This window comes from Calypte anna, chromosome 6 (genome assembly GCF_003957555.1).
Source record: "Calypte anna isolate BGI_N300 chromosome 6, bCalAnn1_v1.p, whole genome shotgun sequence".
In the NCBI taxonomy this organism is placed as follows: Eukaryota; Metazoa; Chordata; class Aves; order Apodiformes; family Trochilidae; genus Calypte; species Calypte anna.
This window is the reverse complement of record NC_044252.1, coordinates 21,417,940-21,445,162: the sequence shown is the minus strand read 5'-3', so window position 1 is coordinate 21,445,162 and position 27,223 is coordinate 21,417,940. Positions and strand designations below refer to the sequence as shown.

General features: G+C 58.3%; 1 protein-coding gene across 4 annotated transcripts; it reads right to left on the bottom strand.

Annotated features, from left to right (window-relative positions):
* Positions 1-2,514: 2,514 nt before the first annotated feature.
* On the bottom strand, positions 2,515-27,223 carry LDB1 (LIM domain binding 1). Of its 4 annotated transcripts, none has more exons than XM_030453246.1 (11): positions 27,120-27,223; positions 7,312-7,414; positions 6,745-6,789; positions 6,446-6,521; positions 6,048-6,150; positions 5,670-5,842; positions 5,226-5,348; positions 5,022-5,105; positions 4,592-4,715; positions 4,031-4,179; positions 2,515-3,672 (listed from the first exon to the last, which is right to left on the bottom strand). In XM_030453246.1, the coding sequence occupies exons 1-11, from the start codon at positions 27,142-27,144 to the stop codon at positions 3,442-3,444; spliced, it is 1,236 nt and encodes a 411-aa protein (XP_030309106.1). In that variant the 5' UTR covers positions 27,145-27,223; the 3' UTR covers positions 2,515-3,441. The 4 variants fall into 4 exon arrangements, with proteins under 4 accessions (XP_030309106.1, XP_030309107.1, XP_030309108.1 ...); XM_030453247.1 differs by having other exon boundaries at positions 4,037-4,179; XM_030453248.1 differs by lacking the exon at positions 27,120-27,223 and adding an exon at positions 25,252-25,398.

Sequence of the window (27,223 nt, the reverse complement as noted above, 5' to 3'; positions counted from 1 at the left end):
AGGATCCTGCTCCCACCTGCCCAGCCATGAGCTCCCACCACAGCACGGGTGTCCTGCAAACCCCTGACCACAGACTCGTCAGGGAGAAGGACAACAAGGTGACATCCCTTGGTGCAGATGTCAGACCAAGCCCTGGTCTGCTCCAAATACAGGAACCGAACCTGCCACCTTCCCCTGCACCAGCCCTATTCCAGGAGCCCTGTTGGCCCCACATCCCTTTTTCCTCCCCTGTTACTGCCAGACCTGCTTACGCCAGCATTACCCGAAGATGTTTAGCTGGGGGGCGGGGTTTGCATTTAGTGAGACACCCATGGTTTAAGCCCAGTGTCCCCATGGCTGGGCCTACCAGTCTCCAGACCCCCCCATCCCGTGGAGACAATAGAATACATTTCTGGGGCCAGCTGGTCAAGGGAACCAGGGATCAGCACCTTGCCCCCAGCACTGGTGTGGGGACCCCCAGCTTCTGGAAGATCAAGGTAGCCCCCATGCACAAGGCTGCTTCTGTGCCTTCTGATCTGGGGGAGGGGAGACACTGCCCCTCCTTTGCCCCCCCCAAAATCCCTGCCCACCACTTGGCTGCTGCTGCCCTGTTCCCACAGTGGGGCAGTGCCAACCCCCACTGCTCCCCAGGGAAAGTGACCATCACCTTGGTGTCAGGGCAGGCCCTGAAATGCTTGTTTGGTCTGCTCAGAGACAGGCTGTTTCCCAGCAGCCCCATGCCCTGTCCTTGATGGGATTTCTGCTTTCCACAGCACAGCAGGGAGCAGGTCAGTACCTGGCTGGAAACCAGCAGCTCGAGGCAAGCCAGCATCATACTGGGAGCTCACCAAGCCCTGTGCCCACATACCCATGCCAGGGCACTGGGAGCACGGGGGGGCCCCCTCCTGCCTTGTCCACACCAGCCAGGTCCCATGCTCAGAAAGTAAGTGTTCATGACAGCCTCAAACCGAAAAGTCATTTTATTGGTACCATACATGACTCATAAATGGCACAAACTATGGGGGGAGGAAGAAGAAAAAAAACAAACAAAAAAAAAACCCAAAAAAACAACCAACCAACCAAAAAAAACCCCCAAAAACAAACAAACAAAAACAAAAAACACCCAAACAAAAAAAAAAACAACAAACAAGCAAACAAAAACAAAAAAAACCAAAAAAGGCATTACAGTGTGCCTGGCAGGGGGGCAGCCAGGGGCTCTGCATTCTCCATGGGAGCCCAGCAGCACAGTGGCAAGAATCGTACCTTAATTGTGAAGCAGAGCCCCTGCCCCCACCACACTGGGCTCCCACCCAGCCCATACTGCAAAGGGGCCTTGGGGACTCCCCATGCCTATGGCTGGAGGTCCACCAGGCTGAGTCCTCTGCCTCCAGGCTGCCCATGGAAGGGCCCAGGAGCTAGCACAGGCATCTCTCTGGGCATTTGGGGCTTGAGATCAGGCCTGGGCTGAGACAAAGGGCTCTGTTCCCTTGCCCAACCCCAGGGACAGCAGAAGGAAGGACACAGGGTGTCCCACCACCCCTGGTTGGCCACCCACCCCCTGCAGTCTCAGACACAATTGGGTGAGACACAGGGTGCAGGCAACACCCGCTGCGTGGGGTTCAGCTCCCAGGGACACCAGCCAGCCCCCCACGGCAGTGGAACACATGCTGTGTGATTCCCAGGGGAGAGCTGGGAGTGGGGCAGGTGTGTCTCACATAGGGAGTGGGGTGCACACCCCATCTCCCCCAAACTGCAGGGCTGCTCTGCCTGCCCCTGGCTCCCTTACACACACACACAGACAGACACACAAAACTCGCACACACACTCTTGCACACATACACATCCCTACACAAGGGAAGTCCCCCCACCCTTGGCCAACCCCACAGCACCACTTGCTGCAACTCCATGGTCAGGGTGATGTCAGGGGTACCCACAGACAGCCCTAACCCTCAACTCCCCCAAATCCCCCCTCTGAGGCTGCTGGGGTGAGCTGGTAAGCACAAATGCCCTCCCCTGGCACCTCCCATCTTCTCCTTGGAAGAAGCCTTGGAAGGGAATTTTTTTTTCTTTTTTTTTTCTTTTTTTAAACCAAAAAACCCCCAAAAATTATTCTTTTTCTTGTTTCCCGTAACATCAATGGAGGCACCTGCTCTAGTGATAACACATTGAAAGAACAGTATCGTACACACTGTCTACAGCGCGGAAATGTACAAGCACGAGGTACACAAACCCGAGGGGGAGGGAGCAGGGACAACAGCACACAAGATTTACATTGAGGAGGGATTAGGGGGGCTGCTCCCCCCAGCCCCTGGAGGGATTAGAAAGGAAGTCTGCAAAGTCTCTCCTTGGTTTGAAGCTCTCCGAACTGGATATAAAATGAGACTCCCAAGAGAAGAAGCCTGTACAAAAGTCAGGACAGGGTGAGAGGGGTCAGGGCAGGGAGGGGAGGACCAGCGAGGGGGCTGGGAAGGGCTTTTCCCAATTTTTTTTTTCCTTTCTTTTTTTTTTTTTAAACTTACAATTTTAATAATATTATTTTTTTCCTTAAAAAAAGACGAAAGTAGGAGGTACCAGGAGCCAGGGGATGCAAAGGGGCCCCAGGCAGACTCACGCAAGGCAGGGGTAAAAGCAGGGGCTGCGGGCAGAGAGCAAGGGCACTGGCTGCTCTAGCAGAGCCATGGGTCCTCTGTGCACCCCCTTAGCCCCCCAAAGCCCCTCTCCACACACTTCCTATATACAGAGTCCCCCCATGGCCCTGCTGTGCTCTTGCCCCGAGGGAGCAAGGGGAAGGGGAGGGTGCAGGGGAGTAGAGAAATGTGACAGGGCCCAATCCTCAACACCACCCCAGCGCAGCAGGATTTGACCCCAGCCAGAGGAGGCTCTGTGGCAGAGCCAGCAGCACAGGGAAGGCTTTCCATCACTGTCCCCCTCTCCTGCCCCAGGCCCAGGTTGGGCTGGGAATGTGCAACCCTACTGCAGGTGACTGCCCAGAAAACCCCAGCCATAGGACCCAGGGAGGAAGAGGGTCTCTGGGCTGTGCCAGACTCCAACACACAGAATCTACACACCACTGGCTTCCTGCTAGTACCAGCTGCTGCCAGCACCTCCCTCCTCATTCCCCTGCTCAGCAGGCAGTGAGCGGCTGGGCACATTGGGGCAGGGACAAAAAGTTCTCCAGGGAAGAAGCAGGGAGGAAGAGAGAGAAGGGGGAATAATGATGCCACAGCCCTGGAAACCCACCCCTGCCCTGGGGTCCGGCAGGGAGGCAGGCGTGGGGGGAGCGGGGAGGCAGTGGGGGGCGAGGGCTGGGGCTGCCCGCCTGGCATATGCCCCGGGCTGTGCATCTTGCTGGCCACGTGGCACCGATCCAGCCCCGGTACCTCGCCACTTCCCAGTCACTCTCCGTTGCAAATGTACAGGTAGATTGGTTGGGACTGAGTCCGCGGGGCGGCAGGGGGGCCGTTACTGTGACGCCTGCGACGTGGGGTTCTCTGACTTGCTCTCCTGGCTGGAGGGTGGTTTGCTGTTCCAGGGGCTGTTGGCCCCCAGCGCCGGCGAGTTGTTGAAGCTGTCCTCGTCGTCAATGCCATTGGCGGCGTCAAATTGTGTGTTCTCCAGCCGGGTGATGAGCCGCTCGTCCTCGTCCCCAAACTCCCCCCCCATCAATGTGGGCTCACCTACCACCATCACATCCTGAAAGGGGAGACGGTCCCGAAACATAATCGAGGTGGGGGGAGCCCGGGCCGCCAGATCCACCCCCAACACCGCAGCCCCTCTCCACAGCCGCAGGACCACCTCCTCATCTACATCTCAGGACCCAAGGCTCAGGCCATCATCTGGGGCAGCACATCCTCACCCCCTTGGCAGTGGAGCCAAGCAGCTCTAGGAAGGCATCTGGGACACCTCCCACTGCCTCCCCATCATCCGGAAAGACCCAGGGGGGGCTGGGACAGACCCCAGAGGTCTGCCCCTACCCACTCTTGGGGGCTGAGGCAAGGAGCCCTCCCCTTCACCCCGGGGGAGGAAGAGAGAATGGAAACGGGATGCTTACAGGTACCTGACTGGACAGGGCAAAGGTGCTGGCTGGGCTCTTCTTCTTGCTGTTGCTGTTGTTGGTGTTTCCTCCACCAGAGCTCATGGTGCTGCCCCCTGACATCTTCCTTTTCCGGCGCTTGCTGGGCTGCTGCCGTGCTGGCTCCGCTGGCAGAGAAGGAAGATGTGGTCAGCCCTGACAAGGAGCTGGTGCCCCCCAGCCCCTTCTCTGCAAGGACCACACCCCCCAGGAGCATTGGCACCCTCCCGGCCTCCATAGCTTCACTGTCTCCACAGAACAGAGGGCAGGAGAGGATGTAGGGAAGATTTCTTTCCCTGCTTTGCTTTCCAGGAGCAGCTGGCAGCCCCTGGGCAGGAAGCACTTGGCTGCCTGCACCCCCACTCTGCCCCAGCAGCAAGGTAGACCAGCAGAAGCTGAAGCTGGCTGCCTAGCCAACTGCCCCCAGCCTCACAAGATGAGGCTAGGGATAGGCTCTGGGGCTGGAAGAAGACTCCTCCACTGAGAGCAGGGCCGGAGCAGGCAGCCCACAGGCAGAAGAGCAGGCAGCACGAGACTCACCAGGCGGAGCAACCATCCGCTGCCACTTCTGGAAGAGGCAAGTCTTGAGGCAGTCCCGGGGACTGAGGCTATAGGTCTTGTGCCGTGACATGAGCTCCTGCATTGGTTCTAGGATTACACAGAGCTGCAGGAAGTAGACAGACATGGGGTTACACCATGATGCTCCAGGCACCAGCAAAAGCCCCTCTGTTGGGCAGCCAACTGTGCTGCATTGACCAAAGTTGTGCTGGGAGCCTGTGGGCTCTGGCAGAACCTCTGAGCCCCAGCTCCCAGCAGCCCATCTGCAAAATTCCTCCTGCAAAACTTGCCGTGCTGCCTACTGGCACCCCAAGGCAGCCAGGTGTGTCAGGCAGCTGAGAGGACAAGACATGCCCACCCGAGGTTCCCCACCCTGGGATCAGAGCTGCATCCCTGTTCCTCGCATGCTTACTCGGAGGTAGTTGAGTGTGGAGTTAGAAAGCCCACAGCGGGTGATGTTCTTGGATAACTGGTCCAGCATCTGTGGGTCCTGTGCCTAGGAGTGAGAGGGACAGATGGCTCAGACACATCCAGGCTGGTAACAGTCTGCAGCAGGGAGAGGAGATCAGCAGCCCTGTCACTCATGCCCTGGGAGAGTTCCCAGGGCAGTACTCACATGCATGGCAAGGATGCTGCGGGGGATGAGCTCTCGATGCTGGCGGATGCTGAAATGCCATGTCTTTATCCTCATCATGTCGTCGAACATGAACTCCAGGTACAGCCGCCCCTCCACACAAACCTGGGCAGGGCACAGGGTCACACACAGGCTGCTGTCCCCTTCCCTCAGCCCAGACCCCTGAGAACCCACTGCTGCATGCTAGGACACCCTCCAGGTTTGCTCCTGCCTGCCGTAGGACTTGGCATAAGCCAAACCCACAGCAACCAGGGCATCTCTGCAACAAGGGGATGCTGCAAGGCTGACTGAGGTATATGGAGTTGCAGCATGGCACTCAACAAGCCACGGAAATCAATGTCCCTTGACACAAAGGACCACAGCTGTTTTGAGTACATGCTGCACCAAGACAAGAGGGGCAGGAGAAGCTGCAGGTGCTGCCAGTACCTGGGTGAACATGGGCTTGCCATGCTGGGTGACCATGGTGCACTGGTCGCAGTCCAGCGAGACAAAGTTGTTGTGGAAAGACTCCTTGGGGTGCTTGAGCACGTAATAGAGCTCTGTGGCCCCCCCTTCAAAGATGCTGCGGAAGTAACGAGGAATCAGTGTCCGGCCGATTGCTGCAGTGGGAGAAAGAGGAAGAAAATGTCAGTAAACCTGGTTCACCCAGACGTGTCCTGGGGCTGCACAGGAAGGAGGCTCCCCAGTTCCTGCCAGCTGGAGGCAGCTGAGCCCTGACACCCTGCCTGCATCCCCCAGCACAGCACAATCACTGCATGTCCTGCTGGAGATGCAGTGCCCTGGGGAAGGAGGGCTACTACTCACTGTATCTCTTTGGTCCATCCTCCAAGCAGAAAGTGATTGTTAGCATGGCATCATCCTCGAAGAACTCCGTAGTGAAGGCATCCCACCACAGATTGTCACATTCCTGGGGACACCAGAGAGATGCCAAGTTACAGGGAGGAGAGAGACAGACAGAGCTGCTGGGAGGCTGGGTACTCAGCTGAGTGCTGACAAGGATGACGAGCCCTTTTCCAAGCCCATGTGAGGGACAAGGTGCACAGGGACCTGCACAGCAGGGCAGGAACCTGCTGCCAAGGGGATTCCTCCTAGAGTCAAGGTAGCTCGCAAGTGCAGGAAGTGCAGAGGACCCCGTCCCCAAAACACACACCTAGGAGAGAGTCCCCCTGCCCCAGCCATGCCCTCCTCCCACAGCTTCCCACCTCTGTCCAGTTCTGCAGCCGCTTGTTGAGCTCAAATATCCTGTAGTCTGTCTGGTTCCCATATGGTGTGTGCCTCCTGCCCAGAGAGCAGAACAAGCAGTCAGAGAGGGAGGAGCATCAGGTGAGGAGGAGTCCCAGTCCTGCAGCTGGGGATGCACAGCCCCCCCAGAGCTGGGCAGAGTCCGAGCAACCCCCCCGGAAACCCCTGTGGCCAGCAGAGCGCCAGCCCTGCCAAGATATCCCCACTAAGGGTACAAGTCCCCCTCCTAGTAGGTTCCCCATCAGCCCCCCGTTCTTACCCAATTCCAGGCTCCAGGTATGTTGGTGGATACATGGGAGTAGGTCTGGGGGTGGAAAGAAATGCAGGCAGATCAGGTCTCCCTCCCTGCTCACCTCTAGCAACAGGAGGTCAGGATTACTGCTCATATATGCATGGTGTGGGCTGCAGCCTGGCTGCCAATGCCCCATGTCCCCATGGGGCGACCTGCACCCCTAAAACTGGGCTCTACTTCATACCAGTGGCTGCTCCACCGCAACCAGGAGATGGCCCACAGATCTCCAGAGATGTGCCAGGCAGGGACAGAGGTTGGAGAAGGGGCTTTTTTTGGCAGAAGCTAGGATTGCTTTCTGTTCTGGGTAATCCCAGGGGATGTAATCAGCTCAGGGACCCTGAAGGGACATCTGAAATATCACCCTTTCTCCACCCAGTCCCACTTGTGGTTGTGCTCTGATCCTCTCTCTCCCTTTACATTAATTCCACATGCTACCATCTCTGTTTGCTGCTGAGAAGAAGGACAGAGAGACCCTGAGGTGTAGACTACAGAGGACCCCCAACCTCACAGACCCCTTCCCAGGCCCCAGCTCACCCCACATCTCGATCCAGCATGGTGCCTGGGTGGAAAGGGGGAAAGGCGTTGCCGTTTGGGGGCTCCTTTGGCGAGTACAGCTTGAATGACTTAGAGGAACAGCCTGGAGAGAGAGAGGGGACACAGGTCAGTTGGGGGAACCCCACAAGGAGAAAAACCTTGCTGCAAAGAGGAGGATGAAGGATGCAGGACCAGCCAAGTCCCCATCAGCACAGCTTCATCTCTCCTCTGCTCCCCCCAATCTCCAGCCTGGCCCCTTCACCCTGTACACAGCTCCAGGCCTTCCCTGTACAGGATGGGGCCCACAGGGTCACGTTGAGCTCTCAGGATCAGCAGCTGGAGGGGCTGGGCTCCACCCCAGGGATTTCCCACTGATGCCCAGAGTTTGTCAGGTCTCAGCTGGCCTCGCTCTACAGATAGTGCCTGAGGGGGACATTCCAGCTGGTGAGCCAAGGTGGGGGGGATGCTGGCTGGGGAGCTGGCTGCTTCCCCCAGCCCTCCATCCTACACCACTTCTAATCCGACCGACCTGACCTGGGAATCACAAGGGATCTTTTCGCTGACCTTTTTTATCGCCATGGCGACGGGTGAATAATCGCCCGGAGGGAGGGATGGTAGGTCCCCAGGCAGCCACCATCTGCTGCTCAAGCAGGCCAGCGGCGGCCACCAAGGCTCCAGGTGGAGGGAGAGACCCCACACACCATCCCCCAGCCCTGATTGAACCACCCCAACATCTCACTGTCCCTCACAGCACAAGGGTGAAGGACAAGGAGCCCACAGGGTGCAATGTGGGGTGCAACGGAGGGTGAAACATATGCAAGCCAGCACCCAGCTCTGAAAGCAACCTGGAGCCCACTGATGCCTGGGATCCAGGCACAGGGATGCCCACCAGATCCAGCCACCCCAGCATAGCCAGGCCTGTCCAGACTCCTGAGGGAGCCCAGCCGGGGGCTCCCACACTCGCTGGCCCCTTCCCAGTGCTGGGGCAGGTTCCCAGGAGGAGCAGCTGCCAGCACCCCTCCCTGCGCCCCACGGGAGCCCCGGCACGCCCCGCGGATGGCAGGACCCGGCACGCTGGTCCCAGGAGCTGCCGAGGCACGCAGCTCCCCCCAGAGAGCAGCCGGGCAGACGGGATGACCTGGATGGGGCGCAGCAGCGGGCGAGCTGCCAGGCAGTTCCGGATCCACCGGCTCAGCCAACCCCGCTTCACACGGGCACGTCACCCCCCGCCATGCCGCAGGCGGGGGACACAAAGCCAGCCGTGCGGGACTGCTGCCACACCAGGGCCGAGGCGGGATCCCCATCGGCTCCCCGCAGCCCTGGGCTGGGTACTTCCCGACACCCACAAGCCACCAGGATTGCCACCCGGTGTTGCACAGAGCGAACCCAGCAGTGGAGGGAAGTGTCCGGAAGATGCTGAGCACTGCCACATGGCCAGGCTGCTGGGAAGGATGCAGTCACCCAACTGAGACAGATGCAGGAGGGGAGCAAAAAGCACCACCAAGGTTAAGGAAAGCAGTGCTACGGGCACTGGGAACAGAGATGTGCAGCTTGCTGCAACCTGCTATAATTGGCCTAAGCCAATACAGGAGCCTGAATGACCAGGGCTTCACCACTGCTGAGCCGCTCGGGATCCCCAGCCCACAGCCACAGGGATCACACACACAGCTGAGCAAGCAAGGGCTGGTCAGAAATAGAGGGAGTTACTTCCCAAGTTAAATATAACTGGCAAGAGGCAAAATCTGCATTTCACTCCTCAAATCTTGTCTTTTTGGGGCACCAGTGCACTTTCACCATGTTTCCCTGCAGCAGCCAAACCCAGCCTCTCTCACACAGGACACACCAGTCCCACAGGGCTAGAGCCAGCCTGGCTGCTGCCAGGGGCTTGCTGCTCCTGCTCCTCGCTTCTGCCCACCTGCAGTGAGGATAAGTGGGCCACGGCACAATTTCTCATACAGCTGCTAACATCAGCCCCTTTCTCTTACCTAATGTTTTCATGATTTTTTTTTTTAATAGGAAGGTCAGAGCTGGTACAAGGGAATTTTGCTTTCTGCTTTAATCCCTGTCAACTTGCACATAATGGAAATTATAATTACACTGAAATTTCGCTAGCAACACAACATTTCCACTTCCTCTGTGCTGCTGTTAAATTACAGATGCTGAGTGTGCTTCATGCACAGTAAACTTCCAAAAACGTGCATCTTTTCTTGAAAATGAAACAATTTGTTAAGCAGAGACAGCAGTGGCTGGAGATGGAAAGCTGAACCACTTGTTTCTGGTCAACATGATAAAACAGTCAGATGCAGAAGGTCTCATCCTCCAATGCTTTGTTTTGATTCATCAGTGAGCAATGGAAGGAAAAAGCCCCCAGGGTTTCTTGCTGTCCTCAGTCCCCATCTCACTTCTTGGGGTGCAGGAAGGTCTCTTGGGGTGATGAGATCAGGGGGACACATCTCTCTATCCACCCTGCTTCTCATGCTCTTCCCTAACTCTGCTCCTGGAGGTGGGACAACAGATGAGACAGCCTGCTGCTCCAACCCAAGCATCCATCTCCATGCTGGGCCTTTCCAAGCAGGTTAATACAGACACAACCTGATTTTGGAATTTCACTGAGTGACTTATCTCAGGATGTACAGGAGCAAAGAGGGGCCTGTTACGGGATCTCAGCAACTCTGATAACCTGACCAAGAAATATTTTTATGCAGCATAAGTTGCTGGATTCAGTAGTTTTAAATTATGCTAAAAGTAGCAGTCGAAATTCCATGGTCACTGCGACAATCACAGGACATGCATTACATGAAATAATGCAATTACTTTACAGTGACACCAATCATTACCCAAAAAAGGGTCACACCAGTCTGGGAGATCCCTCCATCACTGTTTCTCCCCTTCACACTGCCCCAGCTCCCCACGAGCGCTGTCCTGTTGGGCACAGTGATCCAGACCTGCAGCATGCAGCCCTTCCCGAGACAAGCCCAGCACATGGCCCCAGCCCATATTTTCCCATACCCCTGCTCTGAGCACAGAGGATCCAAGCAGGATCCGGGCAGGCTCGATGCAAGCAGGGATGCCATTTGGTGGCTGGATGTGTGATGCTCCTGCAGACCCCAAGCCGATGGGAGAGATTTCCTGTGGCCACAACCAGGTGCTCACTCAGCACCATGAAAACATGCACATGGCCAGCAAGAAACAAAATCAGGCTGACACTGCAGCTGACTAGCTACCAGCCTGGGCAGGTCCCAGCAAACATCCCAGTGCCCATGGCCAGGCAGGCAGCCCCACAGCTCCTCCTTGGTGAAGAGGCATGGGAGAAGGGAACCCCGCAGAGGGATGCCCTGGCTCAGCACCCTGTGCAGAGGCCAGGTCCCTGGCCAGGGGCAGGATGGAGTTGGCTGGTGTTGCACAGAGCAGCCACAAGAGCTCGGGCAAAGAAGCAATTACAGGCAGGTGAGTGCCAGGGGAAGGGAAGGCAAGTGCTCTGCTATGATGGTGAGTCACGTACAGCCTGGCAATGCCCAACCCTCTACCTGCCTTTTCTCTTTTTCCCTGCCTTTGAGCTGCCAGCCTCATGGGGAAAGCTCTTCTGGTGCACTGCTGGGGTGGTTCACTGGAGCAGGAACAGTTAAAACCTAATCCAGCCCCCAAAGCATCAGGTTCCTCAAGGAGCCAAGAGCATGGCAGGCACCTGAGTCAGGAGACAACAGGGATACTATGAGCTGAGACCAGCGCTGGCCAGGGAGCTACCTGTATGGGCAGGGGACACACAGAACCTTCCCTAGTGTCTACTGGGGAGAAAAAACACCGCCTAAGCTCCCCTCACTCCAACCCATGGCAAAGAGCTGCTATGGACAAAGGCAAAGAAGCACCAGTGTCTCGCTCCTACACCTTCAGCCACCGGCAGGAATCAGTGCTCCTCATCCCATAGAGGACCCATTCCCAGCTGGCCAGCCAGGCATTTTTTGTGCAATCAGCATTGATCAGCAACAAGGAGCAGGAGCTCCAGAGGCTAAAAAAAGAAAAAAAACAAGAAAACAAAAATAAATTTTTAAAAACAAATGAAGAAACAGGGTGTGAAAGAGGCTGTAGGGTTACAGCTCAGCAGAGGAGCATCCTGCTCCTCCCAGCAGCCGGGCTGGGAAGAAGGGCTTAGCCTTGGCTAAAGGCAGTCGCTGTCTCCCAGCATGCACCCTGCCTGCTGCTTCCTGCCTAACGAGGCTTCAAAGTGTAAATAGCGGCATTGTTTCGCAGGGCTGCCTCGCCGGGGTGTGGAAGCTGTGACAAGGAAAGGAGATCCATCTTTCCATCCCAGCCCTGCCAGCAGGGCTGCTGGGAGCGTGCTCTCCAGAAGGGTGCTCTCCAGAGCCAGGTGCAGGGCGGCATCTCGAATAACTTGCAAGGATTTGCCAGGTGACAGTGTCTGCTGCTGAGGAAGCTGGCAGGGCTGGGGTCAAACACAGAGAAGTATCCAGAGCAACTGGGACTGGCAGAAGCACACAGAGCAGTCTCCACAAACCTGCTTTCACCTCTTCTTTCTCCTCTTTTTCAGAGCAGAGGGGATGATGCAGCAAGGCCAGCTGCAAACTCCAGTGCTGTTATTATACTGGTAGGACCCCAGGCAGCACACACTAAGGCATGGCCTGAGACATACATGCCAACAATCTCAATTTGCAGCACCCCCATTTGCTCTGGAAATGCAGAAATGACCCAGCTGAAGCTCCCAGGATGCCGAGCTGTCTGGGGATGCTCCTGGAGGAGACCATGGGATGATCCCACAAACACAGAAGCACCCAGAGATTGAACATGGCCAGCATGTGGCCCAGCCCTGACCCACACAGAGGCAAAACCTGCAGCACTGCCTGCCCTGCTGAGTGCAGAGATTACCCTCTTGCTTTTCTCAAGCCACACATCTGAGCCAGCCACAGAGATTAATCTCGACCACGAGCTGCCTCACTGCCCACTCCACATGGCTGCACACGGTGTCCCCTGCATGCAAGGTGGCAGGGAGGGACATGTGCCCCAGCTCCAGGTCACATCCTGCAACACTGGTACAAAAGCAGCACACAGAGCAGCCTGGACCAGTGAGTGTTCCTCTCTGAGTGGTCTGAAAACTCACGGGGATGGCCAGAGGAATAATCATTAGTTGCAGTTAATCATTACACAGCGACAAACCTAATGTAAATGGCAAGGCAGCATTATCCAAAAAGCTCTGGGTAAGGAGAACCCAGTCAGGGATGTGGATTTGGGGGGATGAAGCTCAGAGCAGTCCTGCAGCCTCAGCTCTGCCAGAACCCAGGGTCTCCTGGGAAGGCATCCTGCAGAGCTGGGTACTCAGTGGGGATCCAAGGGACCTTGCTGCCCTGTGGAACCCTTGGGTCTAGCAGCAGTCTCCTCTTTCCCATTCAGGCTCTCAGATGATTCCGACATGTGGACAGGGATTTCTCCAGAAGGGAAAACGGGAGAAAAGCATGCCCTGACAATTGCAAAACATCCTGAAAATTGAATCACGTCCAAGCCTGCAAGCCCCAGATGCAATCCCACAGATAACCCAGTTTCAGCTCCACTACTATCAACTTACCATGAGGCAGTCATTTCCTGCGACTCTCGGGGAAATATCCCACTGTCCCTAATTACTCCTTTCGGCTTGCTGTCTCAAAGATGATCCGTAATCAAACACTGTCAGTTTCACCCTCAGGAATGCACCTTTCACATTTACGGCCTCTTTCCCTCTCACCGAGACCCCTCCACCCCATGGCCCTGTCACCCTGTGGGGCTCCGGTGGTGATTGGGCTCCTGTCCCTCCCACAGCACACACCAGGGCAGCACTGGCAAACAAACAAACAAAGAAGGTGGTGTGAGCTGGAAAAAAAACCCTTATCAGCATCTTGTGAAAAAAAACACCTGACAAACTAGGATTTTCATCTTCAAAGTTTTTTAAGGTTTTGCAGCAGCTAAGAAAAATTAACAGCCGCAGCAATAGCCCTGCAGAGGCTGCAGCCAGCATCTCTGCTTCTGGTCCCATCTCTTGCTACACGTTGCCTGCTACACGTGTGGAGGAGCAGAACTTCACAGCTCCAAACAGTGTTGTGCAGCCCTCCGAAGGGACAGGATCCACCTGGGAGAGCTGGAGGGCAGAGAAGTGGTGGCAAGAGGATGAGGTCTGTCCCTTGGTCTGCAAGGGCGGATCCCTGAGCTGATACCCCAGACCCCCAAGCTCTGCAGCTTCGGATTATGGGAGGCTGTCAGCCCCCACGTGGCGCATGAAGAGCCGCGATCCCGGGATGCAATGCTTCACATCGCTCCCCACCGCTGCCAACGCCGCCGAGTGCTGCACGCTGGGACGCGTAGTCTCCAGAGACATCGGCCCCCGACAGCCGCCTCGCTCCATGTTGCATCCTAGCAAGAGCCCCGCAGCCCTGGCAGCCGGCCAGCCGCCCACTCCAGGGAATGGGGGAGAAAAAAAAGCTGGATAACTCCCACTGCGGGGATGAGGTGGGAGCTGGCGCCTTCCTGCTGCCCCCACCGGGGTGGTGAGCACCCAGGGGGCGAACCTCAATGCTGGGGTGCAGTGCTAGCCCCAAGGGCTGGAACACTTGCTGTCTCCTTCAGTGGGAGGGACAGTGCAAGAGTGGTGGGAACCTGCTCGCAGCAGCTTGCAAAGTAGCTCCATTGCCTCTTCAAGCTGTCAGGGCAAGCCTCTGACACCCATGGCTGGACTACTCTCTCTTAAGGACTCAGTTTAAGAGACGACGCAGGAAGCTGATGCCGAGCAAAGGGCCACTGGCAGCACGGGGGACAAAGCAAACGCTTGTGGCTGCTTGACTTGCAGCACACTGCTGTGCTGACAGCACATGCTGTCACTGGCATCAGGGCTTTGGACAACCAGTGCAGGATGGGGTCATAACCCCAGAGGCAAAGAGAGAGGGTCCAGCCAAGCATACCTGCCTAGTGCTCCCAAGGCTCCAGCAACCCAGCTCCCAGCCCCAGCAGCACAACACTGTAGAAACTGTCAACACCACCGAGGCACAGCCCTAGGGAAACCTTCTCACCTGGGCATACCTGGTCGCAACACCAGTTTGCTCTAAACAACACCAACCGGTGTGGCAGCAAACCTCATCGTGGCAAGCACTACAACCCATGAACACACATGCTGCAAAGAACTGCAGGAGCACCCTGTCCTGGGGTTGCCCAGAGGTTTCCAAGGAGAGGGCTAGGAGAAGTGCTACAGCTGCTCTGCCACAACACAGGACCTTGGGTTCATATTTTTTAGAGACACCACAAGTTCACACCAGTGCAGAGCTGCAAGCACAGGGAAAGGCTGGCACGCTGGGAGAGACCACTTGTGGACAAGTGCTGCTGCTGCCCTGCCAGCCACCAGACGAGGAAGGGGCCCAGGGCTGGTCCACCTCACCCTCCACTCCTGCAACTCAAGGGGCTGGGGAGGATAGAGGCTGTCAGCTCTCACCACCCTCCAAAAAAAAGCCAGAGGAAGCTTGAGGTCCCTAGCTCAGGGCACCTCCGCTTGCAAATGAACTTAAGTGGCTTCTCACTGCCTTCTTTCTCTTTTACATAGACTGTAACCTGCTGTGGCCAAGGGGAAAAATCCCCCAACGAATGACACTAAAAACCCTGTATCACCAAACTCTCCAACATCAGCCTGTGCCCCCACTTGGATAACAACTTTTCTTTCCCCTTCTGAAGCAACACAACTTGCATGTTACTCTGCTTGGCGCTTCTCTACTGTCTTGAAGGCAAGCTTGGATCACAGACCTGGGATTTCTAATAAATCAGGAGGTAGAAAACATGGTTCTCCTGCAAACCCCACAACTCTCCCACAGTGAGAACACTTCAAAACCTGAGGCTTTAAAGAAGGAATAAGGATCTCCACATTTGCCTGGACTGACAACAGAAGCAGTAAGAGCCAGTACCTGACTAGCATTGGAGGAGTTGCTACAAAATCGCCAAGACAAGGTGCTATCAGAGGCACAGGCAGAACAAGCTGGGAAGACCCTAGGAAGGGGTGTTTGCTCCCATGGCTGCTGCAAGCCAGCTCAGACCATCCTCGTGAGAAGGAAGCAGCTGGGGTGTTGCAATAGGGGGTAGGTGCCCCACTCCATGCCCCAGAAGGCGATCTGCACAGGACCCCACAGCCTCCAAGCTTATGCCTCACCACAGACCAGCTGCCACCGTTCATTCAGGCTCCTGCTTCCACACCAGCCTTGGCTGAAGCCAGTGACTGCATGCTCCCTGGGTTCCTGCCGTGCCAGAGCTGCAGCAAAGGGGATCGGGAGCTGCCCGTGCCAAGGGAACCCTGGCAGTACTGCCCTGGGGTGCTTATCTTATCACCCATCCTGGGCAAGCAGGCTGGCACGGACCGCTGGAAGTCAGAGCCCAGCCACCCACCCCAGATCAGGGCAGCATGATCCCCCTGTGGGGGCTTCAGGGGAACATCCCCATAGATAAGACACCCCTCCACAGCACTAGCATGCATCTTGATTCCCAAACTGGAGCTCCAGCGCCAAGTTTCCCCAACCCGTAAGGTTGCTGCACCCACCCCAAGCCTGGCCCCCACTCCAGCTGCCCCAGGCCGAGCTGATGCTTTGTCTGCCAGGGAGGATGAGACCCCTGCAAACACAGCCCTCTGAGCCCAGACCCCCCAAGTGGGGCAGCTCCTGTGAGAACATGCATGGCCCCACTGCATTTGCACCCCTTGGATCTTTCATTCCCTCTAAGGCACTCATGGGAGGCTGGTGGGACCCTCTCAGCTGTGGACAAGGATGAAGTTGCAAGGGGAAAAGAGGGGAGGTGGGTGTGCAGCCCCAGAGCTGGGCACCAGTCCTACAGCCCCTGTGACAGCAGGCACAGGGGGACCGGGAGGGCGTGGGGCAGCTGTCAGGGGGCTCGGGCAGGGGAAGGAGCCTGGGGAAGAACAAAGGGAGCTGTGGCTGGGATGGAGCAGGGTACAGTGGAGCATGGGGCTGCCAGCAGAACCCCAAAGGGCTGAGGGTGCCTTCTGAAAGACCTGGGGGATGGAGAGGGGAGCTGGGGAGACAGGCAGGGAGGAGGGAAACAGCCATGAGAGCTGGTGAAGAAGGAACAAGCCGGAGGTCCAGGAATGCATAGGGGAGCTGGGGCAGAGGAGAGGTACAGGGGAGCTGGACAGGAAGATCAAAGCTGGGGGGACAGGCAGACGAGGGGGTGGGGTGTGTGGAAAAGGCAGGGGAAGGAAGCTGGGGGGCCAGAAATACACTGGTGAGTGAGGGGGAGGAGAGGGACCGGGGACCTGAGAAGGGATGGAGAGGGGAGCTGGGAACAGGGATGGAGCTGAGCAGGGGCAAAGGGGCGGGGGGATCCGAGGGGGCAGGAGGCCGGGGCCTGCCGCGGGGAGCCCAGGCCGCACGGGGGGGCCGGGCGGAGAGCGGCGGCGCGGCGCGGTGCGGCCGCGCACAACTTCGCAGGCGCGGGGTCTGCGCGGGCGGGACCCCGGCCCTCCTCTCCTCCGTCGGAGCGGGGCCACCACCGTGCGGACCGGGGACGTGGGGAGAGGGGGGGTAAACCGAGAGCGGGAAACTTCCACGGGGTATGTGGGGGTTGGCGCGGAAGGGGCTGGGGGGGGGGGCGGCGTGACTCACGGCGGCGGCGGGCGGGGGTCCGGCGGCAGCGCGGGCGGCGGGCGGGCGGGCGCTGGGCCGCCGCGGGGGCGGGGCGGGGCGGGCGGGGCGCGGGGCGGGGCGGGGGCGCTTCCTTTGTCTGCGCCGCGGCCGGGACCACAATGGCTGCGGCGGCGGCGGAGACCGCTCCCCCCACACCGGCACCCACCCCCCCTCCCAAGCCGGCCTCTCGCTGCCATGGGTGCTCACATAGCTAAAGAGGGGGTCCCCGGAGAGCTGCTCCTTCCCCCTCTCTCCCACCCAGCCCCGTACCGGCGCTCCCCGTGATGAAAGATGGGGGAGCCGGGTCCCGTTGAGGAACTCGGCACAGGACGGCCAAAGGTTTCCTCCCCCCCGCAAAAGTTCCAATAAAAATATACTTTTTCCCTAGTTTGGTTTGGGGTTTCTTTGAAGTTTTTCATGATTTTTCTCTCTGGAACTTGTTTTCCCTTCCCCCAGATTCTGGTGAAGAAAAAAAAATGCAACCGTTTTGTCAGGGAGTATTAAAAATAAAATGTGATGGTTTGCCACTGCCAGCAAACCCTAAGGGTCTCTTTTCCTTAAGAAAACTCCAAGGTCTTCCAATTTAGAATTTTTACAAAAATGCCTAGTTTCATTATAAAACAAATCTCCCTATGAACATTTCCATTACAAAGAATTCCCATTTTTTCCATCCCTCCTTGCCCCACACCTGTCCCTTTCAAGCTCCAGCTCCTCATTCTGGCAAATCACACCAGCAGACCAGTGCTCCCAACCCAGATGGAGAACCCGCAGCAGGGATACAAGCCATGACCCCAGAGCCCCATAGGGTGGGCTTATAAGGGCCATATGGGCTCCCTGCATAGCCCCAACAGCCCCCAGCTCTAGGTGGAAGAGCTGGTCTCAGCAGTAGTGGCTGTCACAGGCACACACACCCGCGCTTTGGTGCATCCAGGCTTGCACATGCAGGATGGCGTGCACACTGATGGGCTGGCATGCACTCGCATGTCTCCCCAAATACCTCCTGGCACACCCCCATCCGGGTGTTCACCCACGCCCAGGGCATGCACACCTTCCCACACCCCCTCGCTCACATGGATGAGCCCATGCCTTGTCCCCTCCCCGAAACAGCAACCACAACAGGTCAGGTCCTGCCAAGCATGCTTGTACCCCCCAACAATGCACTCAAAACCTCAGCCACAAGGTTTTGCAGGTGTTCCCTCCTCTATGCTTGTGAATCCCCAAAGCCCTGCACCAGAGGACAAGCTGGCAGTAGCACTGCCTTCTCCAGTTCCCTGCACCGCTTGGTCAAGCAAGGCTTCATCCCCACACTGCTCCCGATCACTCCATCACGCCTTATTTCCCCTTCCCCTTGCAGGCAAACCTGCAGTGAGCAGGGTCATGTGGATAAACAAGAGCAAAACTCTTTATAAAACCCAGATAAACCAAGAGAAAAGCTCACAGTAAATCCCAAAATCTCAGTGAAACCTTGCTCTACAAAAGGCACATGCAGCTGGAGGCACCCATGCTGTCAGTGCTGCAGGAACTGTGCAGGGGGGATGCAGTGAGCACCCTGACACACAACCCCATGGCTGCCTGTTCCCCTGTCAGCCTGCATCTGTGTGGCACCAGGAGACAGGTAGCTGAGATTGGCTGTCACCCGCCATCATTAGGCCAATAAACCACAACAGCCATCACACCAGTGACAGCTACAGCACAGCACAGCCCTCCTGGTCAAGATAGGCCACTAAATACAGCCCACCTGTTCCTTGCTCCCGCTCCAGGGCTCAAGGATGCATGAGGCACAGCCAACCACCAGCGCTCACCACCATGCTGTTACTGCCAAATACTGCAAAATGCTGCAAAAAAGGGTGTTTTGCTCCTCTCACAGAACCTCCAAGCACTGGCGCCATGGCTAGGGCGATCAGAGAGGAGGCCCCACTGCTCCCCAGGCTCCATGGCTAAGAGCATCCATGCCAAACATGCCCTGAGCAATTTATCCCGGGGCTCAGCAGCCCTCTGGGACTGCTCACGTGTCCCTGCTCAGCTCTGACGACAGTGCTGGACTGGTCCACGTGGCTGCAGCAGCCCCAGCTGTTTATGGTTATAGCTGAGTTAATAATTAAATAGATGCTGGATGGAGAGCAGAAGGGCTGGGATGCAGCTGGGAAGTGTGTGTGGTGGCAACAGCAGTGGGGGGAGCCCCTTCCTAGCGACGTGCTCATGCCTGCAGAGTGGGGGGAGCAGAGGGCAACTCCTTTTTTTGTCATGGGACACTGCATCCCCAGCATCCCAGCCTCCACTCTCCTCTAGCAAGGGACCTACATCCACCTGGGCTCCCCAAAGCCGAGCTCTGCTCCAACACCCAGTGCAGGTCTCAGACAGCACACAGGGAGCAGGAGAGCATAGGGATGCATCCCAGGGAGGCAGATGGCCAGAATCTGATGGAGATTGTAGCAGCTGAGCAATGCCCAGGTCTCACTGACCCCTGTGACCAGGGCTCAGTGTGCTCACAGAGAAGACATGAGGGATCCTAAGTGAGCAGGGCAGCAGAGGTAAGGCATGCTCTGATCCCCAGCTAGGGCCCCGGTAGGCACAGGCATAGAGCAGGGACGCAGACACATGCTTATATTAATAATAATAAAAATCTGACAGCTTTGCAAATGGCATAGCCTGCACAGGGGGACAGACTGGCCTGACAGTTCTAAACCTCCTGGACTTGCCCAATACATGGCAAGACCAGGGCACACTGTGTCACACATGCAGATGCAGTCTGCAGCTGTGCAGCCTGTCATGCACTCCAGAGCCCCCCTTTCAGCAAGACAGCAGCAACCATCACCCCCCAAATCCTCCCACCTTTCAAACATAAACATGCACTGCTTCCCTGTTTCTCAAGCAGGGGCTTATCACCCCGCTAAAGCAATACATGCCCAGACCAAGGGGAGATCTGAGGCAGGAGGGGCCCCCTTTTTTGGCTGGAGAAGGCATGGCTCCATCCCTCCCTGGGAGAGGCTTGGGGGAGGCTAGAAACTCAACAGTGAGTCACGCAGATCCTGGGGGCTCCTGGGATTAACCCTTCAAAACCAGAAGTTTTTCCAGACACCCAGAGGCAGGATGGAACACACAGGGGCTGGAGGAAAAGATTGCCTGCCAGGGCAGGAAGTTAAAGGGTCACATCTTGAACATCCCAAAAGGGTCAGAGAAGATCTGAGTACTCAAGCAGGAAATGGCAGCAACCAAGCGTACACATTTGCACCCATTCCTTTCAAAACAAGAGGAGAGGGCAAAGATTAGAAAAGGACGCAGGACCGCAAAGCGCATAGGGTCCATACAGGGTGTTCACCCTCACATCACACCTTGTTCCAGCACAGTGAGTTGGCTGCAGTGCTGCCATGCTAGCTGCAGGCTCCAAGGAGAAGGTGCAGTCAGCAAGCAGGCTTTGGCAGGTCCTCCTGGCAAGGGGTTTCCCCGTGGCACTAGCACCAGAGAAATGCCCTGCAGTGTTCCCGTGCTGTCCTTGAGACATGGCAATGTGTGTCCTGCAAGAGCTCAGCCCCAGCACGGCCACCCGCAGCAGTGAGCCCTGGCCCCTCTGGCAGCAGCCCGGGGCCAGCCTGCCAGAGCCGCAGGCTTTTAAGGCTCCTCCAGAGGCTCCAGGTGGATTCTCTCATGTTACAAGAACGGTTCATTTTACAGCCCTTTTCCTGGCTTGGGGCTGGTCCCTGCAGCCCAGCTGGGTCTGAGATCCCACGGCAGGGAGAGGGTGATGTGCAGAATGGCTGCACAGCTCCAGAACTCTGTGCCTCCTCTCTATACCCCTAGCAAAGACCTCCATCCCCCAAGGGGCAAGCACTGCTGCTTTAGAGAAAAACAAAGGCACAGCCCTCAAAAGCTCCAGCGGCTCTCACCCTAGTTGGGAGAGCACCCTGGTCACTGGCCTGCTGCTCCCCTTCCCCTCTGCCTCCAAAGCAGGACCCCTGGACACCCCAACAGAGATTTGCAGGGTGGGAGCTGCCACCCATCAAACCCCCACCCCACAAGGAGAAGCACTGGGCTGGTATGCCCCCTGGTACCCACAAATCAACATGCCCTCACACATTGGAAGCTCTCTGGAAGGAGGCAGGGGACATCTCCCAGTGCCATGGCCACACCTGGTTGGCTCGAAGCAGGTAAGCCTCTGCCGACAGAGCCCACTCCCCTGCCACCCCTCACACAGCACTCCAGAGTGGCTCTCTGATTATAGCAGCATCAAATAGCTCCATCAATAATGCATCGCTTCTGCTTCCTCTTGTTGCCGTGTTTTTGTTGCTAACATGCATGTCCTTCCTGTTAGCGGCCACCGCCTCCTCCCCACCAGCCAGGCCAAGCAGGGACACGGCCACCATGGAACAGGGATGGAGGTTCCCTGAGCTCCAGGTCCAGCACCTGCCAAGAAGCAGACATCCATTCTGGTCCATCCTGCTTGGGGGCACCCCTGGGCTTCAGGGGGAACCTCACTGCTGGTCTGAGCCTCTGACCACACGTGGGCTGGCAGCAGGCAGGACACCATGGCACATGGTGGCTACCCAGATTTGGCAGGGGCTGCCGAGCTGAGAGGAATGTGACAGCGTCTCCCCAGCTGGGAAATGCCTCACTGCAAGGATTTTTGGCAGCCTTGTGACCCCAGTGCCCTGGCAGTATCCCCACTCCTGACCCCAACCCTGCTGCCCCATGCCAGGCTCCTCCAGCAGCTCCAGCACTATCATTCCAGAGGGGGAAAGAGCTCCGGCTGCCTTGCTCCTGCCTGCCACTGCCCGCAGCTGCCCCGGGCTCACCCCGGGCCAGTCAGTGCAGGCAGGTGGGGGTGCCTGGGCCTGCCCCATGCCCGGCAGAGCTGTGTGCCAGCCTGCTGCTGTCTGCTTCTGCCTCCCCGCCGGCAGGAGCTGGGGCGGCAGGAGACAAGGAGGGCAGGAGCTCTCACACACCACCCTGCAGGGCAAAGAGGGTGGGCAGCTGCCAGCAACCCCTGCCCTTGTAGGGAACCCCCAGAGCTCTGCACAACTCTGGCCTGAGGAGGATGTGTGTGGCACAGCAAAGGTTGGTGCAACCAGCTGCTGCAGAGTGGGGGGCTGCACAAACCATGGGGGTCTGACACCCTGCCAGCCCTGGCTCAACTCCGTCCCCGGCATAGTCAGTGTCCCTGGCTGGCTCAGGAGGCAGCTCCACCTGGGCTGTGCTGCAGAAACCTGGCTGTGCTCCCAGTACCAGCCCCTCAGTGTAGGAAGGGGGCTGGGGCTGCTGCTCCTACAGAAAACAGGGCCCCCCACAGCCCTCACACTGAGGGGCCATCCTGGGGGGAAGGCACTGTCACCTCTGGTGCAGGGGGACCTCTGGGACCTGCCTGCTGATCCGGCAAAGCATAAACCCTGTAAAGAGGGTCTCAGGCCTCCCTGAAAAAGGGGCTGCAGAGGGGCGTGGGCAGCATGTTATCAGCTGCCCCACGGGCAGGGTGGGGCTGAGGCCAGGCAGGGGCTGGTGCCTGCAGCAGGGGAGATTACACCCCAGTCTAACGTTCACTCCCATCAGCAACCTGCCTGAGAGGGACGGGTGATGGGGGGCTGATCTGACAGCTCTGCAGGGTCCCGTCTTTCCCAGCACACACTGGCAGCGCTGTCCAAGGACACCCTGCATCTGTGCACTGCCCACACTCCTGCACCTCTGTGAGCACGCTGCAGAAAACCTCCCCAAACCCATCAGCATCACTCCTGCTGTGGCCATGCCACCCTGGCACAGAAGAGTTTCCAAGACAAGGATCAGAGGTCCTGGGCAGACAACTGCCATCACTCCTGCCACAGGTGGGGCCCAGCGGCCCCACCAGCTCCCCAGCACCCTCCCCCCAAGCCCCCCCGCAAGGCACCGCCAGGAAACCACAGCCTCAGCCTGCAGCCAGGCCGATAACGGTCACCCAGCCCCATCCTGCCTGCACCCACCGCCACCCCGGGGAGGGGGCACCCAGCCCCGACACCCGCTGCTTCCCAGGCAGAGGGTAAAGCAGGGGTGCACCCACACCACACACAACGGTGGCCCCACAGGACCCGTGTCACCCCATGTCACCCTGCTGTGCTGGCAGTTCAGTGCACCTCAGTATATGGGCAGCCATCGCGCACAGGCACACGTGCTCCCAGCAAGCAAGGCAGCCCCACACCTCGTCTGTACAAGCAACACACATGTGGCTAAGGAATCTCGCGGCAGAAGGGGGAGGGTGGCAGGAATCAAGTGAGCTGAACATGCAGGGGACAGGCAGAGGGTGCTTGGGCAGGTGTTGTTCCTGCCCTGCCCGGGGGCATGTAGCCACCAGGCTAGCACATTGCTGTCCACAAGCACTCCCGAGTGGCAAGGACACCTTCCTGCCCTGAGGGTTTCATCCTGGCTGGCTGGCACCCACCCACCCACTCCCCAAGGGAGCTGCTTTCACAGCAGCTTTGTGTTGAGAAGATAACACTATTTCTGGAGTAAACTCGGATCAAGGCACAGACACCCAGCACTGAGCCACTGGTACCACACTAACCCATTCATGTTTCTGCAGGCAAAGACAAGCAGGCAGCAGGGTGAGCTTGCACTGGCCCCAAGGAGCACTAACATGTCTCCATCCTCACACCAGTTACCCAAAACTCCTGAGAAACTGCCTCACCAAGCACCGGGTAGCCATGAACCCATCCTGCCTTCACCAGAGTACGTGAAGTGATATGGCACAAGTGGCATCTACCAGGCAGACACTTTGCTGCACAGGGAGACAAGGCAAATGGCATCTTCCACCCAAGCATCGCCAGCAACAAGAACAGCGCCTAGGCAAGAGCATGCAGCCATGCCAGATGAGGCCTTGGGAGCCCCACGTTCTGTCCCCCCCAGCACCCCAAAGCGCCAAGCATTGCTGGAGGGTGTTTCAGAGCTGGAGCCCAGGCACTTGGGCTGCCGACCCCCCCGCCACAGTGCTGAGCCCGCTCCCCGCCGTCCCTCTCCCAGCGCATCTGTCACAGGAGGCACGTGGCACAGCTCGGCCTCGTGACGGTGGGGGACGCATGGCGCCAGCTCAGCAGAAGGGAGGGAAACAGCATCAAGCTGTCCCCTGGCCAGGCACATTCACTCTGTAGTGTGTGTGGGTTGGTATGTCCTCCCTCTGGCTGAAGGGGTGGCACGGGCAGGTTCCCTGCAGGGTGTCCCAGGGAAGATGCTGACCTCTGGAATGTCTCTTCCCTGCCATGAAGCCAGAGCCAGCCCTGTGGGGTGGGACCACAGCTGCACTTTGCTTTCCCCTACCCCCTCTGCACAAACACCATCAGTGGAGGTGAAAAAACAATTATAATAATAATAATTAAAAAAGAAAGCAAGGCACAGGCTGGGAGAGCAGTGCCCCTGGGGGTTAGTACCCTGATGGTGTCTGGGTTCCAAGACCTGCCAGATGTGAAGGGCTGAGTCGGGTGTGAAGGGCTGACCTGAGCAGCCAGGCAGTCAGTCCTGATGCAAGAGGATGGCAGCACCAACATCAGCACCAGGGTGCTGCTGCCCCGGCCTCCTCCAGCTCCACAATGAGTCTGGTATGCTCCCCCTGCTCATACCTCCATTTCTGGACTGGGGACCAAGTCTGTCCCCTCCTCAGCTGTCCACTGATGCTCAAAAGCTCCCCACCATCCTCAGGCACAAGGCCCATGGCAGTTCCCTGCTAGGCAGCTCCCCTAAGCCCCATACCTCTGGCAGATGGGGCAAGGAACAGAGAAAACATCACCGGTGGGCTGCAAGAGCAGTTGCAGCGGGGCAGGATGTGTCCCTGGGGATGGCAGGGAGCATGTCACTCCCACAGGAGGGCACGATTCCTAATGGGGGTGGCCGAGACCCCCCCAGCGGCAGCTCCAAGGCAGGAAACTCCTCCAAGTTAACGCAGCCCCTAAGAGCAGCCTGGGCAGAACGGCTCATTAAATGTTTCTGGCTGGCGGGAGGCCAGAGGCAGAGCTTGTTTTTTCTATATTCCGATAAACAGTCCGGGGAGGGAGAGAGGGAGGGGGACGCAGGCTCTGGATGTGCCATCCAGCCCCGGCGGGGGAGCATTGGGGAGCACACACACTCGCATGTGCATGCACGTTGCACGCACCCGCGTGTCCTCCCCACCGTGAGTGAGCAGCAGCCTCCTCGGGGTGGAGGGGACACACGGTGACATGTGAAGCCACCCACAGGGATGCTGCCAGCCACGGGGTGACTTCATAGCCTCCCCACCACCGCACCGAGGGAGGACACGGCCACCCTCTCCCCCCAACCCCGCCCCCCGCCTCTTTTCGCCCACCAACATGGCGATGACATTCCCAGTGGCACGGGGCCAGCTCCCAGGGGGACGTGGCGGAGCTCCGCCGTTAGCTGTCGCTCTGCCTTCACCCCCGCCGAGGTGGGACCCCCGCCAAAGCTGGGTGTCGGTGGAGGGGGGGGGGTGTCGAGCCCCCCGGTGCGGGGTGCCTTGGCAGAGCGGGTGCTGTGGCTGCTCGGCCTGGCTCGCAGGGAGGTTCACGTGACTTTCTGCTTGAGGAAGCAGCGCTCTGGCAGCTTCCAGTGGGAGATGGAGGAGGAGGAGGAGGATGGGGGAAGGGGGAAGGGGCCGCCTGCCTTCATGGAAACACGGCAGAAAAGCACAGGCAGCACAGGGGTGGGGGGCTGCCAAGCAGGGGCACCCCCGCTGCCCAGGCCTGCACCGGAGATCCAGATTCAACCCCCTCGGGGGATGTATGGGGCCCGTGTGCTGTCACAGCATCCCTCTGCCCCCCAGCACAGGGGTCCCTCAAGAAGTGCCACTGGAAAGCTTCCAAGGGAGCTGGGCCGAGGAGCATCCCTGCTGTCCCCTCGCAGGGACCCCCCGCACCAACATCCCAGAGGAACAGAAGAACCTCATCCCCAAAACCCCCATGTGCCCCTGGACACAGATCCTTCCTCTTCCACTGAGACCCAGTGTCAGAGCAGACTCTGGTTGCCCTCTGGGATTCCTGCCTTGCCTCTGGCACAGCAACATTCTGCAGCCAGAAGCAGGCAATGCAGCCAGGCCAGCTGCCCCAAACCTGCTCCAGACCCAGGGCATCCCAGCAAGCATCCTTGCAGAAACACCCTGCCAGATGTTGAGACCTCGCTAACTTGTCACACCCCCTGGGATACACCAGCACTGCCTCAGCAGTGTGCAGGGTCTGGGATGGGGAAGAAGGTCCCCAGCAATCACCCCACAGCAGCTATGGAGAGAGAGGGAACCAAGCATCCAAATCCAGCAGCTGTACAGACAAACCCTTCCAGAGCCCCTGTGCCCCACAGCCACATAGGAAGCAGGGCCACAACAGAGAACTACTGCCCCAACCACGGGGGCTGCTCTGGAGTCACCCCACATGGTGCCACACAAGCTTCTTCCCAGCAGCCCTGTGGAACCCAGTGCCTGTGAGATGCCAGTCATGGGGCTGGCACCAGTGCCCATGACATGGGGCACCAGCCCCTTAAGCAGACCTCAGCATCCATGCCATGGGGACCCTGCTCCACAACCAGACGCCAGCACCTATGCTGTGGTGTCCTAGTCCCATACCTGGACACCAGCACCCATGCTGTGGATCCTAGCTAGGCATCATGCACCCATGCTCAGGGAGCAGGCATACCACAGGAACCCCACCTCCATGGCTGGACCCAATGGTGGTACCATGGCGCTGGATTCCCAATTTCTGCACCCTGCTGACCCATGATCCATAGCTAGATCCCAGCACCAATACCATGGGGACCCCAGCTCCATAGGCAAGCTCACAGCAGCTATGCCACAAGAACCCTGGCACCATAGCCATATCCCACATCCACACTACGGAGTCCCAGCCCCACAGGCACCCCTCAGCACCAATGCAATGTGGAACCAGCCCCATAACCAGCCACCAGAACCAATGCCGTGAAGACCAAACCCCATAGGAAGATCCCAGGATCAGTGCAATGAGGGTCCAGCCCCATAGACTCCAGTCCCCACGCTTTTGGGGGCCCAGCCCTATAATGAGACCCCGACGCCACCGCCGTGGGGACCCCAGCCCCATAGCTAGCCCCAACTCCCATACCACCCCATAACCAGTCCTCAGCCCCGCTGCTTCGGGGACCCCAGCCCCGCGGGCAGCCCCCCCACCCCCGGTCCCCCGCCGCCGCGGCACTCACCAGGGCATGCACAGCCCACTGACATCTTCACATGCCTGGCGCGGCCGGGGGTCGCTGCGCGCTGCCCGGGCCGCTGGGGTCTCGCATGGGCGGCGCGCCGCGGG

What these genes read in the sequence shown, in the direction of transcription:
- LDB1 (XM_030453246.1), bottom strand. Translation starts at nt 27,144, where the DNA reads ATGTCAGTGGGCTGTGCATGCCCTG. An exon ending in TACCTGGAGCCTGGAATTGG is followed by an intron (nt 6,522 to 6,744) that starts GTAAGAACGGGG and finishes CTCTCTGGGCAG; the next exon opens with GAGGCACACACCATATGGGA. An exon ending in CCCTGTCCAGTCAGGTACCT is followed by an intron (nt 3,673 to 4,030) that starts GTAAGCATCCCG and finishes CTCCCCTTTCAG; the next exon opens with GATGTGATGGTGGTAGGTGA.